Source organism: Perissodus microlepis, chromosome 3 (assembly GCF_051167445.1).
Source record: "Perissodus microlepis isolate ML-2025 ecotype Zambia chromosome 3, ASM5116744v1, whole genome shotgun sequence".
NCBI lineage: Eukaryota > Metazoa > Chordata > Actinopteri > Cichliformes > Cichlidae > Perissodus > Perissodus microlepis.
The window spans coordinates 50,859,269-50,878,942 of NC_140463.1; the positions used below are offsets into that span (position 1 = coordinate 50,859,269).

General features: G+C 43.7%; 1 protein-coding gene across 5 annotated transcripts; it reads right to left on the reverse strand.

Annotated features, from left to right (window-relative positions):
* On the reverse strand, window positions 1-15,630 carry LOC146391808 (protein NLRC3-like). Of its 5 annotated transcripts, none has more exons than XM_084916036.1 (8): window positions 15,547-15,630; window positions 14,294-14,429; window positions 12,405-12,481; window positions 10,461-12,288; window positions 8,778-8,951; window positions 6,857-7,033; window positions 4,313-4,486; window positions 2,073-3,637 (listed from the first exon to the last, which is right to left on the reverse strand). In XM_084916036.1, exons 2-8 carry the CDS (start codon window positions 14,401-14,403, stop codon window positions 3,628-3,630), a joined length of 2,550 nt encoding a protein of 849 aa, XP_084772162.1. In that variant the 5' UTR covers window positions 14,404-14,429; window positions 15,547-15,630; the 3' UTR covers window positions 2,073-3,627. The 5 variants fall into 5 exon arrangements, with proteins under 5 accessions (XP_084772179.1, XP_084772162.1, XP_084772170.1 ...); XM_084916044.1 differs by lacking the exon at window positions 15,547-15,630 and adding an exon at window positions 14,935-15,502; XM_084916053.1 differs by lacking the exon at window positions 15,547-15,630 and having other exon boundaries at window positions 1-3,637; window positions 10,461-12,285; window positions 14,294-15,503.
* Window positions 15,631-19,674: the final 4,044 nt, after the last annotated feature.

A 19,674-nucleotide genomic window follows, 5' to 3' on the forward strand; every position in this document is an offset into this window, starting at 1 on the left:
TCAATGTCTCATTTACAAGAGAGACCTGTTCCAGACAAACATATTAAAATGACAACAATAAAAGAAAAGTTTGTGTAATGTACTCGGTCACATTAAAAACGAGAACAAGTTCCCAGAGATGGTTTCAAAAAACATGTGTACGTCTTTTGAAGTCTGCAAGTGAAATCAGCTGAGAGCCTTAAATCCTTCGGTTATGTTTTCCATGAAGACGGAGCAGAAAAGGAGAACGCCTTCTTCCCAAGCTCTGCATGAACTGATGGAACAGTGGATGTAATGATGTCCTGAGACTGCAGGCTATGACTAAACTGTTTGCCTAACATGTACTCTGATAAATAGGAGGCAGTAACCCAGAAACAGATTTATAGATCAAATGATACTAATGGACCATCCTGTGTGAGACCAATGAGGACCAGTTAACCAGAGAACACAGAGTACAGTGGTGTGTTAAAGGTTTACAGACAGTTATAAATCTTAATGCCCCATGATGGACAAAATCCAACAGATGAAGAGAGCGAGCAGAGTCATTCATATAAATCATGTCACTGTAATCCAGGGCAGGTAAAAAAAGGTGGCAGCAACAAGCTTTTTCCTGTGAAACATGATCTGTTCCTGGAAGAGAAGCCCAACTTCAGCCTCAGTGTCTTTATTAGATGTTCAATGTGTGGCTTATAGGAACGACTGTCATCAATCACAATACCGAGGTCTGTGTACGAGGCCACAGTTTCAATAGAAATACTTTGAGCAGATACAGGGGAAGGAAATAAAGCCGGACACAGACATGTAGAGCCAAATACTGTCAATAAGGCCTCTGCAATGCTCTGAAGACAGTTAAACCTGTCAGGTAGTGATGTCCAGCAGGTGGAAATGCAGCTCCATGAACACGCACAGCTGTGGATTCCAGCTGCGTTTGTAGTTCTGCAAACTTTGACCCCACAGAGTCGAGCTTTTCAGTTCAATCAGCTGCCTTTCGATGTCCTCTGTGTCCAGCCAGTTAATGCGACACAAACCCAGCTGCTCATTAAAGCTTCTGGTTTGATCAGAAAAGAAAACATTGGTCCAAACACCTGAAAGTCCCAAAAACACATTGTGAATTCTGTCTCGAGTATCCGGATGTATCCGAGTATTTACGTGGTGCTGATGCTCCTGAAGCTTTTGAAGTGTCTGAATGTGGAACTTTCAGCATTGCTTGAAAAAACTGACAGCGAGCAACGTCCCTCTCACCGGTAGGCTAAGTGATTTTTAGCCAGTTACAAGTTGAATCTGGTAGTTGGGGTTGTTAGCTAAGATACCGTCATTAAGAAGCGGCACAACTAATGTGTCTATGCGAGCTAATTCGCGATGTGCACCGCTGGCCCGGCCATTTATTTTTTAATGCACCTTCCCAGATTACTTCACTGCGTGTCGTGCCCAGGGCTGGACTGGGACCAAAAATCAGCCCGGGCATTTTGATAGAGACCGGCCCACCAGGTATTAAAGCCATAAAGCCTTTGAATGAAAACAAACACTGTTGTGACAGTGATGTACAGTCTTGTTCCTGGTGTTATTTGTCTCTCAGAAACAGTTCATAACTTCCCTTCAACTCAATCACGTCACCTAAAAGGTGAACCTGTTTCTCCATCACCTGCTCAGCTCTGATGATTCAGTAAGGACGTCTCCTGGTTTCATCTTCATGTTTCCCTCTCACCACATATCCAAACCGACATCATGACCAGCAGCTTTACAGCTGTGGCTCCAGCAAACATCAGCTGATACTAGAAATTAATATTAAATAAATTCTAACAACAGCTGATCAAGCTTAAACGTGCTGCTGTTGTTTAGGGCGACATCTGCTGGTTTCCTCTTTCTGGCACAAATTAGGCGATAAACAAACAAGAGAGAAAAGCCGATCAGCTGATCATTGATCAGTTTCATGATTGAAGTAGCAACAGGAGAGGGAGGGGAGAGAACAACAGTGTAAAGACACAGAATAAATCCAGCTTTGTGTCTTTTCCATTCTAGCTGAAGTCCGGGACAAACTGTGTTCCTTCTCAGCTCAACACGAAACGCATAATTTTCTCTGAATACGAGACGATTCTGTTTTTTACAGGACGTTTGGAAAATCTACTAAAATAAAGTTCACTATCAGTAACATCATAGCACCCACCCAGCTGAATAACCTCCGTCATGCTAGCTAGTACGCAGTACGAGTTATTGTAACTGACTGTAAAAAGTCAGCACAAGGAAAATAAACTCCACCTAAACTTGGTTTATATCTGACCCAGATAGACTGCAGCTCATAACTTCTTACCTGAAGTTCAGTTCACCTGACACTCGGACCGGCGGCCGCCTCGGGTCTCTGCTCCTCCTGCCTCCCCTTTCCCTCATCCACCTGCTGCCTCTGTGGAAGCTCCGCCATAGCCACCACCAAACAACTGACTTATTTTTACACATCGACCAGCATCCAGCCAATCCACCACCTTCCATCGTTTATACCGTTACAAAAAAATAAAAAAACATCATCGGCCCATAAAAACGAAAAATCACCATCGGTATGCCCGATGGCCAGTCCAGCTATGGTCGTGCCATCAGTTAACCCTTCACGTGCCAGCTGTGACACGTGTGCCCAGGGTTGCCGACCCCTGCTCTAAAGCATCTGATTTGGATTCCTGAGATCAAATATATTTTCCTTTGGCTTTGTTTTCTTCCCATTTGTGGTTTTAATGTAGTGTTACATCCTGTTTGTTTGCTTCCATCTGTATACATGTCCAGATTCACTGTTATGTTTCTATTCTTACATTGCTGTGTGATCACTGTTCCCTCTGCTACCTGATGTGACCTTTTGTATCTTACACTGATACTTGTCATATTTGTATCTGCGCCTAAAAGATAAAAAGTTTTCCATGCTAAAACACAGCTCCACCTCCTGCAGTTCTCCCTCTGAACCACTAGATGTCTCTGTTATCTAAATGAAGACGTGCAGCACAGCAACCACAGCAGCGCTCAGATCACACGTGTCCTGTTATTATGTATAAAAGCATGAAACAGGTGAGACAGGTGGGATCAATATTAATGTTGTGGAAATATATGAAAAAGCAACAGAAGAGTGAAAACATTTCCTGTTTCTAGAAAGATCTTTCAGCTCACAGCTGCTCACAGACTGTATTTACAAGTGACAAACTGCAACTCTACAGTACATCTACAGTATATATCAAATATATTCTGTATTCAAATCTATTGAGTGATGTTTGAAAGTCTTTCCAGGTGAGTTTGATCCAGGAGGGTCTGAAGCCAGAGTCAGACAGAGACTGTGCAGAGACTGTAGAAGGACAGAGCAGCAGCAGAGCAGTCCAGATACACTGATGATCCTCTGTCAGATCCAGAGGGACACACAGGGATGATGCTGGACTCTACATTGTGTCTGACAGTGGAGCTGTTCTCAGAGCAGTTCACTCTGCAGCACTGACAGTCATCTGCACTTCTTCTCATTCCTCTGTCAGTCACTGCTGGATGAAGCTCTCCTCTCCACCTCCCAGTAACATGGCCCAGTCAGAGCGTCTCTACACACAAGCTGCTGCTGCTTCAACCTCTCTGGATCATCAGGACACAGCTCCTCCTCTCTCAGCACACACACCGTCCTGTTTACCATCATCAGCTCCACCTGCAGAGAGAAGGAGGAAGAGCAGAGGAGATAAACGAGTGTTTCCAGAGACTCTTCATCAGCTGTCAGTCAGTGATGCAGCACATCCAGTATAAAGAGCAGCAGGGACTTCAGTGCTGGGACTGTACTAGGACTCATTGTTGCTTCACTTTTTCTAATCTTTGGATTTTTATTGAAGTTGATGAAAATGTTTTTCCCTCCTAGTTTGAGTTTGGACTTTCATTCATTAGAAGAACCTTGGTGTGTCCACTCTGAGCTCTGTAGGAACCCCAACAACAAGCCCAACAATCCAGATGGACGGTTCCAGCTGTTAACTGGAGGAATTCCATCCAAACATCTGCTCTCACTAAATTCTTCCTCACCTACAGACTGTGTTCTTCACTGCTTTAAACTTGGAAATGAATGCAGTCATTGGTCTGCGTGCTGCTTTGTTCAGAGAGCTGATTGGCTGTTGACAGCGTTTGATCAGAGCGTGTCAGCCGTTACTATGGTGACCATAAAGGTCAGAAACAGGAAGTGATTGTGTCCAATCCTGAAGCCTGTCACCATTCTCCTCTCACAGCTTCACTGAGAAGCTGCAGCTTTACAGGAAACACTGGATCTTTGTTTCATACTGACTGTGTTTAGTACAATACTGCTGACAGCACCACCCACTCACTCCATCACTCTACTGACCTCAGAGTCTCCAGTCTGTAGTCTGGACTCTGCTGAAGATCAGACAGCTGCTTCACATCTGGATGCTTCAGGTTGTTTCTGTACAGGTCCAGCTCTCTCAGATGGGAGGGGTTGGACTTCAGTGCTGCTGCCAGATAATCACAGCTGATCTTTGACAAACCACAGCTCTCCAATCTGTATAAAGAATGAAAGATGTAAGTTTATTAGACAAAGTGTGAGCTTGAAATCATTCAGTGTTTCATCATCTGTTCAGAGCTGAAGAAGGTTCAGAATGTAGAAGTTTAGAAAATGGAAACTCCAAACAGCTGAAGCCAACAGGAAGCAGCTTCAAACAGGAAACTGTGCAGAGTTTCAGACTATATGTCCTGATGCAGCCAGTTGGATTTTGGAGATTTGAATCTCTGTTCTGTGACTAAGTCCTTGAATCATTTCTTCCAGTTGGTCCAACAAGACAGACTAAGTGTTGGACATGTGTTGTGGCTCCATTAGGGGAGCTTCTAAATGTGATGTGATGGCCCCTCTGGGTCTGTCAGGTCACAGGACTGAAGAGAGCTCAAACTGGGCACACAGTTGTTCCAGTCTGGACCAAAGACTCTATACTGGGACTGAGGGACTGCTTTGACTGCACCCACTGGGACTTTTTAAAGGCTCATGTTCTCACTTAGATCATCGATTTCTACTTACATTTCTTTCTGGGGAAAATGGGGATTACTTTGAAAACAGGAAGTATTTTCCCCAATAAGCAGCCCTGGATTAGTAAATCACTCCAACATGTTCTCAGGCAGAAGAAGCTGTCTTGTTATGAGGGAGAGAAGAAAAAGATTGAGGCACAGAAACTTGTTGAAAGAGAGATAAAGCAGCTAAAATCAGGTGTAAAAGTAAAGCAGAGGATGAGCTGAATAAAGGACACTCAAGGCTGGCTTGGAAAGGAATGAAGTCCATGGTGGGGATGCAGAACAAGGAGCAAAGATGAATGTGATGCTGAATCAGCAGAAGACTTGGACTCATTTGATTCCAGCTTTGATATCATTGATTTCAATGAAGAGCTTTGTGATTGTAGCAAAGGGCTGGTAGCTCTGAGAGTCCCACTGATGAGGTGTTTGTGTGGAAATCTCTTAGTGGGACCAAAGAGAGAAAAAGCCCTGGTCCTGATGCTGTGGGAGGGAAATGACTGAAGTGTGCTGTGAGGAACTGACTGGGAGGTTTTCACACATTTTCCAGTCCTCCTTGGAACAACAGGAAGTTCCCAGCATATGGAAACAAAGGTTAAGTGTCCTATGGCACTCAGTGATGATGGTGCTGTGGCCCCACCACCTCCACCTCTTTGTAAAGGAACTAACTGTAATCTGAAGCTTCAAATGGAACTAAGACTTCCTCCACTAGGTGGCAGTGTCTGATGAGAAAGTGTTAGTGGAGCTGGCCTGGAGTCAGAAACAGGAAGATGCAGGATTTGGGCTGAAATGGGGAAAAGTGGTTCGCACTAGTGCCTTAAAGCAAGAAGGTTGTAGGTTGAAGCTTGTTGGCCTTTCTGTGGAGGTTGGATGTTCTCCCACAGTCCAATGAAATGCTGCTTAGGTTCATTGGTGCTTCTAAATTGGCTGTAGGTGTGGATGTGAGAGAGTGCTTCTCTGTCTCTCTCTGTTGGCCCTGTGATGGACTGCTCACCTGTGCAGGTGGACCACGCCTCTTGCCCTATGACAGCTAGGGCACAGGCTACAGCCCTGTGAGCCTAAGCTGAATAAACAGTTAGCAAAAATGATCCATAGATGGCCTGAAATTCCCCAGTTAGCAGTTTGGTAGATAGCTATGACATGCTAATCCCATCCAGCAGCTGTATTCTGCCTGTAAGCTGATCCCTGCTGAGCCAAAGCACTTTTTCATATACAAATTACAACCTTTAATAGAAACCTATTGGTCAGCATCTTATTAGCCTGCTGTTAGCTTCATTCCACAGAGAACTGAGAGAAACTAACAGAGTTGATAAAGAATAAAGAGAAATGTGCTGATTTAAAGCCTTTGAAGTGCTTCAGATGATCTCTGTCCACTTCTGTCCACTCATTCATTCATGTAAGCTTTCTAATGCAGCTTTGATCTTCACAGTCTGCTTTATGAAACTCATTCTAACCCTGAATGTCAGAGTGTTCCTCCTTCTCGTTCCCATCATTCATGCTGGCAGTGGAGGAGATTTGGATGTTGGACTGTGTTTTGGATGATGTGTGTATGTTTGTGTTGGACTGCTGTCTGTAAAGCAAACGCACATTTTGCTTTGGATTTCAGTGTCAGACAGACTTTAAGGTGGAATGAAGAGTTGGAGAGTTTCACAGTGAATTATCCAGTGGAGGATTTTTCTTCTTCTTTGAAGGTTTGAAATGTGAACATTGTTCTGCTGCAGTCAATGGACTAAACCAGAGAAGAAGAAAACAGACTTTACCATGAAGATCCTCAGTGTGGATCAGTATAATATCAGCCTGATGTCTGCAGTTTAGTGTCAGCACAACTTTCACATCATATTCATCTCAGCACAACTAAAACATGCTGACTGACCTCAGAGTTTCAAGTCCACATCCTGGACTCTCCAGGAAACCACACAGATGCTTCACTCCTGAATCCTGCAGGTTGTTGTTGTAGCTCAGGTCCAGCTCTCTCAGATGGGAGGGGTTGGACTTCAGCGCTGCTGCCAGATAATCACAGCTGATCTCTGACAAACCACAGTCCCTCAATCTGTATAAAGAATGAAAGATGTAAGTTTATTAGACAAAGTGTGAGCTTGAAATCATTCAGTGTTTCATCATCTGTTCAGAGCTGAAGAAGGTTCAGAATGTAGAAGTTTAGAAAATGGAAACTCCAAACAGCTGAAGCCAACAGGAAGCAGCTTCAAACAAACACAACAAGAGAAAAAACTCTGAATGTTTCACATTAAAGTCGTACATTTATCGTAAAAACAGGACAAAGACTTGAAAAAGTCGTGTTTTTCCTTCCAGGAACCACAAGGCTTCACTTTTAAAGGTGAAGTGTGAAAGAAATGGACATATTTGAAGTCCAACACCTTTTTCCAGTCACATTATTAAAGCAGACAAACTACAAGCTCATTTTCATTCCAACAAGTCATCTTCTGACCTGGACTAACAACACTGGTCTCTATGTGCAGCTGGCTGTGAGACCAGTGCTCAGGGAGCGTCTACAAAGTGCAACACTGAAAGAACATCACACACTAATTTGCTTCCATCATCCAACCTGAAGAGGAAACAGAGACGCCTCCCCTTCAAAGTAAAAGCTGCTCCTTTTGGACACAGTATCAAAGAAAGTCTACAGTATAACATAGAAAAGACAGAACAAAGTTTTGGTTGTTTTTAAATTGTGCAGAAATGAAACTACACTAAGCTCAATTATGTGACAGGCATTTCATCCCATGTCAGTTTGGCCTCATCCTGGGCCGGATTATCCAGCACACACTCTGACCACAGGCCCAGGGGCCACGCACAGCTGGGCTCCATCCAAGAGACAGCAAACAAACCAACACAATAATAAAAAGCACCATGTGATCTTCTTACATCTTCAAGACAAACATAGTAAAAACATGAGCATATTTGTTTCCTGATAAAATGATGTGACAGGTAGAACAGAGTAAAGTGGTGGTGTTACAGCCTTTCTCCCCTCTGCTGCCGAGGCTGTTAGTCTCTCCCAAACTCAGCTACAGGACTTCCAAATGAATGAAAGCAGCAGAAGTGGCTTTACAAAGGAAAGAGGAAGAGGAGAAGAAGAGGAGAGGGAGGCCACCCTGACCATCACTCCAGCTGAAAACATCACACTTCCATTAAAGTTGGTGAGGAAATGTTGAGCAGGATGAGCTGCTGGCTAATCTGGAGGCTGTAGCAGCAGCTCACAGTCACAGTGGATTTCCACTCATGAAAAAGCTCTGGCTGCTTCATCTCTCATCTCATATCAGAGACTTTAAAGCTTCACTGAAGCTGTACTGTGATGCTTCCATATTCCAGTGAGGCCTCCATAATGATTTCAGCTGTTCTGTACACACACTGTGTGCCCTGTATGGCTCAAAGTCTCTGCAGCCTGTTTTTATCTGCTATCATCAGATCTTCATCATCCTCATTCACATCCCTCACACACTCTACAGCCTCATCAGCACTGACTTCATCTTCACTGACTGATGGAGCACAACATGAACCTGTGGAGGCTGAAACACTGTCCTGTCAAACATCTCCCCGTCACCACTCCACTTCTGTCAGCCTTTAAATGAACCCTGCTCAAGTCTGTCACTTCTGTTTGGAGCCAAAAGGAAAAACTGTTGTTCAGTCGTTTGGAAAAACAACATTTCTGAAAGCACTCAAACTTCTTCACATTTGTCTTCAGACACATCCTGAACATTTAGGAACTAAAGAAAGTTTCAAACATCAATCAAAGACCTGAAATATAGAAAAACTACAACAGCCGCAGTCAGTGAACTCACCTCAGAGTCTCCAGCTGACAGTTTGGACTCTCCAGTCCAGCACACAGAAGCTTCATCCCTGAATCCTGATGCTTGTTCCAACTCATGTCCAGCTCTGTCAGAGGGGAGGGGTTGGACTTCAGAGCTGAGGCCACAACTTCACAGTGAGACTCTGAGAGTTGACACGGAGTCAGTCTGTGATGATAGAAAATATAAAATGTGTTATTATAAAAGCAGAAAATCTGCATTATAAACACAGACTGAATGTATATGAAGACAAAACAGAGTGAGGTCATAATCTGATGAATCTGCTCTTCACATCTGTGCTTCAGCTCCTCTTACTGTGTTTGACATGACACAACGATTGAGTCTCTCTCAGACCTGCAGACTTTTAATGAGAATCTTTGTTTGGCTTTAATCTGCCGATGAAGGAGGAAGATGGTGTCACATTTAGGCTTCCATAATGTCCACAGTCTGTCACTGAGATCTGATCCAGAGTCAGAGTGAAGACACACATTTGGACTGTTTCCTGTTTTGACTCCAGAACATTTTGAATGAGTTCAGCTCAGTGAAGAGTTCCAGCTGGAAAGATGATCTCTGTTTGCTACCTGCTGTCAGGTACGACTGTTCACGTCCACACGCAGGAAAAACCTGCTGACTGTTACCAAACGGAGCAGAAATCTCATCACTGGACAATAATGATGAATGAACTCAGAGCTGCTGATATCAGATCTGATTTCAGGGGAACTAAACACAGAAATGATTGGCTCATTTTAGCTTTCTGAGCCATTATCTGCTGGTGTGTCGCTAGTTGGCAGAAAATGATTTGTATTCCTGTTCAGGGCTTCAGTGTTTATGAGTCCAGATCCAGGTGACAGCAAGTCACAATGATGTTACCTGTCTGTGTCCAGCAGCAGCCTGTATTCACTTTGAATATTGTTATAACCTGACATGGATCAGTTTGTCTTTGATTGGTTTGTAAATGTCACTGTTTCCATTGGACCTGAGTGACGTACAAAGACAGAGAGGGAGAGAAAGGAGAGAGAGGATGGAGACAGCAAAGAGAGAGCAAACACAAACAGGTGAGAGTGGACAGGTGACCAAGGTCAGCAACCAATCAGAGAGCTTCTGTTTGACCCACAGTCACTGATGATGACTGCACATAACCATCAGTGTGTTACTCTGATATCAAATATGGATCCTGCTCTTATAATAATGATCATCAGATGATATTATTGTGTTATTTTGTAGCTGAATACGATGTTTGTGTGATTATCAGTGAAAGAAGCAGTGAGGAGGATGGAGAGAGAGAGAGGACAGAGGGTGAAGTTAGAAACACTAAAAGGATTTTTCATGGATTTCATGGATGATTTGAGTGATTTCCAGCAGGACACTTAAACATGTCAGTGGACGTCCTAAAGAACATATTCACTGATATGAAACGTGTCACTGAACAGGATTAATATCAGTGGAAACATGGTGGAAACAGCTGTGACTGCATGGATGTGACACACTTCAAATCTGTTCTCCACTCTTGGATTTGGGATCCATGGAGCTGCTGCTGAGTCTGTACAATAAAGGAATGGTGTGGAAGGTTGCAGCGTACGGACACAAACACTTTGTGGTTACAATCTGATTTTATTTTCAAAATTAAACTACTAACCTACACTGATCAATGATGTTAATGATCACATCTGGACTCACCGAGCCTTTCTGCAGTTCCTCACAGCTGGAATCAGTCTCTGTCGTCCCCGCTCTGATGTTTTGTACTCCTGCAGGTCAAACTCATCCAGAACCTCCTCTGACATCTGCAGCATGAAGGCCAGAGCTGAGCACTGGATCTCAGAGAGTTCCTTCTCTGATCTGTTCTCTGACTTCAGGAACTCTTGGATCTCCTGAAATAATGAGAGGTGGTTCATCTCCATCAGACAGTGGAAGATGTTGATGCTTCTGTCAGGAGAGATTTCATCACTGTTCATCTCCTTCAGGTTGTTGATGACTCTCTGGATGGTTCCTGGACTGATCTCTGTCTGACCCAGCAGACCTACTAAGAGTCTCTGGTTGGACTCCAGACAGAGGCCATGAAGGAAGCGAACAAACAGGTCCAGGTGCCCATTTCCACTCTGGAGGGATTTCTCCATGGCTCTCCTCAGAAATACATCAAGTGATTGGAGATCTGTGTTATCAAAAAGACTGAAAATCATCTTGGTCAAAGATTTTGGTTTAAGGAAGTTCTTCAGCACCTCTGTCTTCCTGTTGGTGTGACAGTGGAACATGTAGACAGCAGCCAGAAACTCCTGGATGCTCAGATGAACAAAGCAGTAGACTGGTTTCTGGAAGATCACACTCTCTCTTTTGAAGATCTCTGTACAAACTCCTGAGTACACCGAGGCCTCTGTCACATCCAGACCACACTGCTCCAGGTCTTCTTGGTAGAACATGATGTTTCCTTTCTCCAGATGTTCAAACGCCAGCCTCCCCAGCTTCAGAAGAACTTCCCTGTCAGCCTCCGTCAGCTCCTGTGGACTCGTCTCACGTCCCTCATGGTACTTGTTCTTCTTCCTCTTTGTCTGAACCAGCAGGAAGTGTGAGTACATGTCAGTCAGGGTCTTGGGCAGCTCTCCTCTCTGCTCTGTAGTCAACATGTGCTCCAGAACTGTAGCAGTGATCCAGCAGCAGACTGGGATACTACACATGATGTGGAGGCTCCTGGATGTCTTCATGTGGGAGATGATTCTGCTGGACAGCTCTTCATCACTGAACCTCCTCCTGAAGTACTCCTCCTTCTGGGCGTCAGTGAAGCCTCGTACTTCTGTTAGCCTGTCAACACATGTAGGAGGGATCTGATTGGCTGCTGCGGGTCGGGAAGTTATCCAGACGAGAGCCGAGGGAAGCAGCTTCCCCTGGATGAGGTTTGTCAGCAGCTGGCTGACTGATGACTTCTGTGTGACATCACACAGCAGCTTCCTGTTGGTGAAATCCAATGAAAGTCTGCTTTCATCCAGGCCGTCAAAGATGAACAAAAGCTGAGAGACAGCCAGCTTCTCTGCTGTGACCTTCTGTAATGTTGGATGGAAAACATGGAGCAGCTCCAGAAGACTGTACTGCTCATCTCTGATCAGGTTCAGCTCCCTGAATGAAAGCAGAACCACCACACTGACATGTTGGTTCTCCAAGCCCTCTGCCCAGTCCAGAGTGAACTTCTGCACTGAGAAGGTTTTTCCAACACCAGCCACGCCGTTGGTCAGAACCACTCTGATGGGTCTCTGTTGGTCAGGTAAGGCTTTAAAGATGTCCTGGCACCTGATTGGAGCGTCATGGAGGGCGTCCATCTTGGAAGCTGTCTCCAGCTGCCTCACCTCATGTTGGGTATGAACCTCTTCACTCTGTCCCTCTGTGATGTAGAGCTCAGTGTAGATCCTGTTGAGGAGGGTTCTACTTCCTGTTTCATCACTTCCTTCAGTCACACGTTCACATCTCCTCCTCAGACTGATCTTATGTTCATCTAAAACCTCCTGCAGACCAACATCTGCTGAAAGAAAGAAAAACAATGAGACTAAAGAGAAAGAAAACTCTTCAATGTCTGAACAACACAAGAAGTCCAGTTTTCAGAAATGAGTCCATCAGCAGACAGATGTTCAGTCTTACTTTGTACACAGCTGCTCTGACTGGCTGTCTGCAGTCCAGCTCTGCTTCTGGATCTTTCTCCACACTGTGCAGAAGCTCTGATGGTGACACAGAAAAGTCAAAGTGGAGATACTTCTGTCCACCTTTGATTAGACTCATTATAAAAAGGAAAAGTTTGAACACAGTCATGTTTCCAGTTCACTGACTTACATTTATTCCATGGACACTCACTCTAACCTGAACCACAGCTACAACCCAACATTGTTGAGGCCTCATCTCCTCCTTTCCTGACTGTAGAGGTTAAATATGCAACAACCAACAAATAAAAGAATTTGGTTCATTTCAAAGAAATTCACACGGTGACCAAGTAAAGTAACCGTAGTAAAGGAGACAACATCCCGTTGATGGTGGGATTATTTGAAAGATTTGCTTTAGTCACGTCACCAAATGCAGTTGAACCACCCGTGGATCCATGTTTGACCATCCTACCACTCTGAGCTCTGCTTTTTAATCATTTTATTATTATCATCATTCATTTATTCATTCTTTGGAGGGGGGCTATTTCCTAATGCCGCCCTAATAAGGTGATGTTCAAGGGGAAATATAACAGAAACTCTTTCAGTGTTATTCATTAATAAATTAACAGATAAACTGTGAGGAAGAAAAAACCTGAGATTTAAAGGAGAGAGTGAGAAACTTGATCATCCATCCTCATAATACATGTTTATCAGTATCTGCTGTGACCATACTGCAGTAATAACTACAAGTCTACATTTCTGTGACTGTTGATCAATCACAGCAGGAATCTGAGCTCATCTCTGCACACAGAGCAGCTTCAGCTCTGGGATAAACTGCTCGCTTCACGTCCTTCTCAGCTCACAGACACTCATCCTGATATTTTCCTTTAACATTTGATGGTATAATTCATCTGAGTTTACACTTTATCTGCATAAATACAGAAAAACAGACCCAAACACCATAAACCATCAGTTTCACCATGTAGAATATATTGTTGTTTCCTTGCTTTTAACTCAGAGAAAAACTCTGATTTGGATTTTCTCTGTTGTCTTTGCCACAGCCCATCCCAGCAGCAGCTGAAGCAGCTGACTGTCACAACACTGAATAACACTTTAGGAGGAATTTCAGAGGTCAGTAAAGCTCCAGTTTCAACATCAGTTAATTCATCATAGTTCATCATAAATGTTAACCTGGCTGGCACACATGTTAATGTTAGCCATTTAAATATTAGCAGTTAGCTGAGGCCACAAGAAGAAGAGGCCCTAGAAGAACAATGGATGATAAGATTAGATTTTCAAGACTAGGCAGAGACGTGTTTTCCTTCACTGTCTCTTACAGAGGAGGGAGCAGATACCAGACGAGGTCACGGAGGTACGGGGAGGATTCTCAGCAGACAGCAAGGCTGCCACGTCCATGCGAGAGAGCGATGGCTACGATAATCTCTGTTTTTGTCTCCCTATATAATGTTGTACAGCCCATTTGAGGGTTATCCTCTCTGTGAACCAGATGCTTGATTTCACACAGAGGTCCACCAACTGAATTTGATCAGTTATGGAACGATTTACCTCGACAGGCTCCTTCACTCGCTGCTTTTAAACCTCCTTTAAAACACACTTTTACTCCCTGACCTTTGACCCAGTGTGACATGTTGACTCACTACCTCAGACAGCTTAAAATAGTCTTTTTGTTTTTTGGTGCTGCCTAAAAGAACCGTAAAATATCTGTCCTATATACAGTTATGTTCATATATTTTTGTACTACATCAGGAAACTCAAAAATATAGTTTGTAATATTTTAATCCTTATTTTTAAAACTGTTTTTGTCATTTTTCTTCTCCCATTGCATCAAAAATCATCATTTACACTGAATAAATGAGTCAGCAGCTCTCTTACATTGTTGCTGCAGGTTCATTACTGAAGTCTGGAGGGTTTCCTTTGGACAGGTCACTCCTCACAAACACACAGCTGGATGCTGCAGATCCTGCTCCATCCTTTTCCTCCATCTTCTTGATGTCAGGGTGGAGTTAGTCTGGGAGGCAAACACACACACTCAGAGGTGCTGTTGTACTGGAAGCATCACACTGACGGGTTTCTAAAGTTCTCATTGATCATTTCATGGAGTTTCTGTGGTAAACACTGTCCTGTGACGTATGTGTTATGGTGAGGGTCATGAGGGCTAACCAGCCCCACTCCTTACTCCTCATATTTCAGCCTGAAGCACAATAACAGCCTAAACCTAACCAGGAGGCTGTAACCTCAAAGGGACTTCATGGTTAGAAATAAAGGTTCAATGAAATGAAGAAGATCATAAAGACATGAGTTCCAGCTTTAAAAGAAGCATCCACACGATGACGGCACAGCAGAGGAGCACTTTCTCTAACACACTGATTCAGTTCCACTGACACAAGGACACACACAGGAAGGCACACACACACAAGCCTTTATAAGAAACAACACAATCATCTGCGCTTGACTTGTCAATCCAAGTCCTTAGCCCATGAGCCCGCGGTATCAGACCACAGATATTCCCTTACTTTGAAAAAATAAAGCCAGTTTTCAGAGCAGACCTGATGTTTATGCTACAGCCTGTTTACCAATATAATCAATATCAGATATCAGAGCAACAGAAACCTCGGTGATCAGGACGCTGGGACTGAGAACAGGAAGTGGCTCAAACGTCACAGTTTCATAACGTCACCCTGAACTCCACCCACGGAGTTTCTGTCGCCATTGTAGTTTTTAAAGTCCCGTGATAAAGGCGGGTCTTTCTGTGAATCCGCACGCTCATTGGCTAATAGCTCGAGATTGACACATCGTTATCCAATGAGCGTGCGGGAACTTCCGACATAAAGTTGTTTCCTTTGAAAAACCAAAGTCTGATTATTTTTGCCTCCACTGACGGAGCCTGTTGTTCCCGCCACAGAGACACAGTAATGTCAGAGCGGTGTTAACACTCACCCTGCCTCAGCACAGCTCTCACTCTCCTCCTGCTCTCTCACACTAAACGGAGGCTCAGCTAAACTCACTTCCTCTCTACTTACAGGAAACCAGCGCTCAGAGGAGCCGACCGGCCTCACATTTCACCCACAGACACGAACAGCGTGGAATTATTTTATAAGAAGAAACATATTCATGTAAACACTCACCTGCCTCAGCTCCACCTTCCTCCTCCTGCTGCTCTGAACGGAGGCTCAATACTTTCACTTTCACTGCTGCTCCCTAAACACAGAGGATGCTGGGACTTGTAGGTTTTTCCTTCCGGTGCGGTCTTCATCTTTGTTTGTTTGTGTTTGTGTTCAAGTTATTTCGATCATGTAAACATCAACAGAACACGTGAAGCCACACAGAGTTTGTATGTCGAGGTGGGTAGGAGGGTTTGAGGGTTTGGGGAGGGGTCAGAGGGAAGAGGTCTCTCAGTCTGGACAATCCACATTGATGGCACAAGAGCATCTGGCTGCAGCCACAGGGGAGCGCCATATTGCGACCTCCACACTAACCGGAAACACGTGACCTCCACACTAACCGGAAACACGTGACCTCCACAGTAACCGGAAATCCTCTACAGAATGGTTTGATGAAATTGGTGATATTGATGCCACACCTTCTGCAGGGCATTTTGACATTGATGAGCTTCTTTCACAATCTGTACTTTGGTATCAAGCAAATTGACAGTGTTAATGACGACCTTCTATCGTCACCTACTGCGCATTCTGATGCAATTGGTAGTCTTGATGTTGTGTCCTCTGCTGACCATTTTGACACTCATGAGCATCCTCCTTCTCCTGGCGATGATTTTGATGCAGCTGTTGATGTATTAGATAATACGAATGAAAGTGACACTGTGCAGATTGGCGGCAGCAGTGGTGATGGTAGCGGTGGGGTTAGGAGTAGGGACATGCCTCATTTTAATTCCAGAGAACTGCGTCAGCGTCTTGATTTTAGAGAGATCGGTCTAGATAATCTGCAACAGGTTCCCTGCAGGGTGCGAGAGAGTTTAGGTAATTTAATTGACCAAGCCTTAGAAGATGCCCCATCAGGGAGGATGTTGAATGTCATGTTACGAGGACCATCCCTAGCCAGTGATGTGCAGTGTGTGTTACAATCAGATGATGATTATAATACAGATTTATTCCTTGAGGAAATCATGCAAGTGCTTCAAAGTAATGACGAGTCTATATCATCAGACGAACTTGAATTTATCGCCACAGTTGCTCATAACAGGAGCGGCGGTGTTCGTTTGAGATTAGGGAAAGTGATTTATGACGACATCTTGCTAAAAAAAAAGGGAGACATCTGTATAATCCTCAAAATAGTAATAACAACCTGTGTTTTTGTCTGTGCTTGGCGCATGCTCTCCATGCTGAGGTGTCTGAGGATGAGAAACTACTCTGTGCAAAGCAGCTACACATTGATGCAGGGCTCGACCCCAGGCAGCAGGTTTCTTTCACCAATGTCAGCAGTTTTGAAAAACAGCTAAATGTTAAAATTGTTATGTTCCATCATACTGCAGGGCGAAAACAGCTACAGTGTTTCAAAACACACGACACACCGCAGCCTCAAACCATATATATGTATTTACACGATGGTCATGATTATGTCATTGAAAGCACAACAGGGTTTTTTTGGAGTTAGCTATTTTTGTAATTATTGTTATAGTACATATCAGACTCCACTGTGCCACACATGTAGATTCAGATGCAATGTATGCTTTACACTGTGTCAAAACTACCCGTCACAGACTGTGAAATGTGCAGACTGTAAACGTATCTGTAAGTTGCAGCATTGCTACCATCAGCACAAACTAGTAGAACCGCTACATAATCTAATACCGTGTGATCGTATGAAATACTGTGAAACATGTGGTATGGTATACAGGAAGTCAGACAAGTCAGAACACAAATGTGCCCCAAGTGCATGTACACTCTGTGGAGAACGCCTGGTAGACACTGGCATGAATCACGAGTGTTTTCTTCAGCCTGCTGAAATGAAACAACCTCGTGAAAAATACATAATATATGATTTTGAGACCCGGTATCATGACAGAAAGCATGAGGCTGTTTTTGTGTGCACAATGGATATGCATGGGAAAAATTCTGTTTCAACACATTAAATTGTGTGTCTGCATTCGTTGGGCACTACAGAAGGCCTAAATACCGTGGCTATACATTTATAGCCCATAATTCTTCGGGTTTCGACAGCTATATTCTCTTGGAATACCTCGTTAAACAGGGTATTGCTCCGGGTGTAACAATGAGAGGGAGTCGTGTCGTTCTAATGTATGACAAATCCTATGATCAGAGATGGATAGACTCATTTAGCTTTCTGCCCATGCGTTTGTCCAAAACACCTTCTGCCTTGGGATTCGAGGACCTTGAAAAAGGCTTCTTTCCACACACATTTAACACAAGGGCTAACGAATTCTATGTAGGTCCTTATCCTGCCCCGTCTTTTTACGGGTATGAAAAAATGTCTGAAATTGAAAAGGAGAAATTTATGGTGTGGTACAAGCCTGCCTGCGAGAAACCATTTGATTTACAGGCTGAAATGCGTAAGTACTGCATTAATGATGTCGAAGTGTTGAGAATGGCTTGTAAAATATACCGCGAGACCTTGATGGAGTGCACGCAGATTGATCCATTTTCACACGCCACCCTGGCATCATACTGCATGGGGATTTTCAAAACCTTGTTTCTTCCAAAAGACACCCTGGCACTGACTCATCACGGTGCGTATGTTGATCAGAATAAGACATTTTCAGACGTGTCTCTTGAATGGCTTCAATACGAAACAAAACATTGTTATCAAGCAGGCGGCGAACAAAAAGTAGGACCTTATTTTGTGGATGGATTTGATGCTTCCAGCAGAACTGCATATGAATTCTTTGGGTGTTTCTATCACGGTTGTCTACGCTGCTACCCGGAGAGTGATGTTAACCCTGCCGCCAAGCTGTCATATGGTGAGTTGTATCATGCAAGTTGTGAGAAGGTGAATGCTCTAAGAATGCATTATGGTCTTAATGTCGTGGTCATGTGGGGGTGTGATTGGTCATCATTAAAGTCGACTGATCAGTCAGTCAAGGACTTTATGCGCAAATACAAAAAGCCTGAGACTCTGGACCCTAGAGACGCGTTGTTTGGTGGGAGGACTAATGCGATGAAACTGTACCACAAGGTTGATGATGGTGGAGATGAAAAGATCAGATACTATGATTTTACAAGTCTTTACCCCACTGTTCAGTGCACGAAAAATTATCCAATAGGTCACCCTCAGATCATATGCAATAATTTTGACAGAGTTGAAAATTATTTCGGGTTTGTTAAGTGCACTGTGCTTCCACCAAGGGGTCTATTTCATCCTGTTCTGCCCTACAAGTGCCACAATAAGCTGATGTTTCCTCTCTGCAGAACGTGTGCTGAAGAGCAGCGCCAGCACAGTGATTGTGTGCATGCTGAGAGTGAGAGGCAGCTGTCAGGTACTTGGGTTTCCTTTGAGCTTGAAAAGGCTATTGAAAAAGGGTATCAGATTGTCTGCATCACTGAAGTTTGGCACTTCCCTAATAAGACTGACACACTGTTTAAGCCGTATGTCAAAACATTTTTGAAATTCAAGCAGCAGGCATCTGGATACCCAAAAAATGTCAAAACAGCTGAGGAGCAGCAGGATTTTGTTCAAGGCTATTATGAGAGAGAAGGCATCAGACTTGACCCTACCGTAAAGCAGATGACTCGTAATCTGGAGAGGAAATGGCGTGTCACAAATTTAGAGGATCATCATTTAGCCTGGAGAAATAGTTTGCTGCTTTATAAGAAAGCCCTCCGCAAAGCCAGAACATCTTACTATTCATCACTGATTGAAGAAAATAAGAACAACCCCAGGTTTCTCTTCAGCACTGTAGCCAGGCTGACAAACAGTCAGAGCTCTGTTGAGCCAACCATCCCTTTAACGTTAACTAGTAATGACTTCATGAACTTCTTCACAAATAAAATTTTTATCATTAGAGAAAAAATTACCAGTAATCATCCCACAGATGTAATATTATCTACAGCTACTCTTAGTACCATTGATGTTAAGTTAGACTCTTTTTCTCCAATTGATCTTTCTGAGTTAACTTCAATAATTACTTCCTCCAAACCATCAACGTGTCTTTTAGACCCCATTCCTACAAAACTGCTCAAAGAAGTCCTGCCATTGATTAATTCTTCGATCTTAAATATGATCAACCTATCTCTAATGGTCGGCTATGTACCACAGGCCTTCAAGCTGGCTGTGGTTAA

Bases quoted from the DNA above. Each gene is read 5' to 3' on its own strand.
- LOC146391808 (XM_084916036.1), bottom strand. From the start codon at position 14,403: ATGGAGGAAAAGGATGGAGCAGGATCTGCAGCATCCAGCTGTGTGTTT. The intron at 12,289-12,404 runs GTAAGACTGAAC...TCTTTCTTTCAG, and splicing joins TCAGAGCAGCTGTGTACAAA to CAGATGTTGGTCTGCAGGAG. The intron at 4,487-6,856 runs GTCAGTCAGCAT...TTCTTTATACAG, and splicing joins TGTGGACTTGAAACTCTGAG to ATTGGAGAGCTGTGGTTTGT.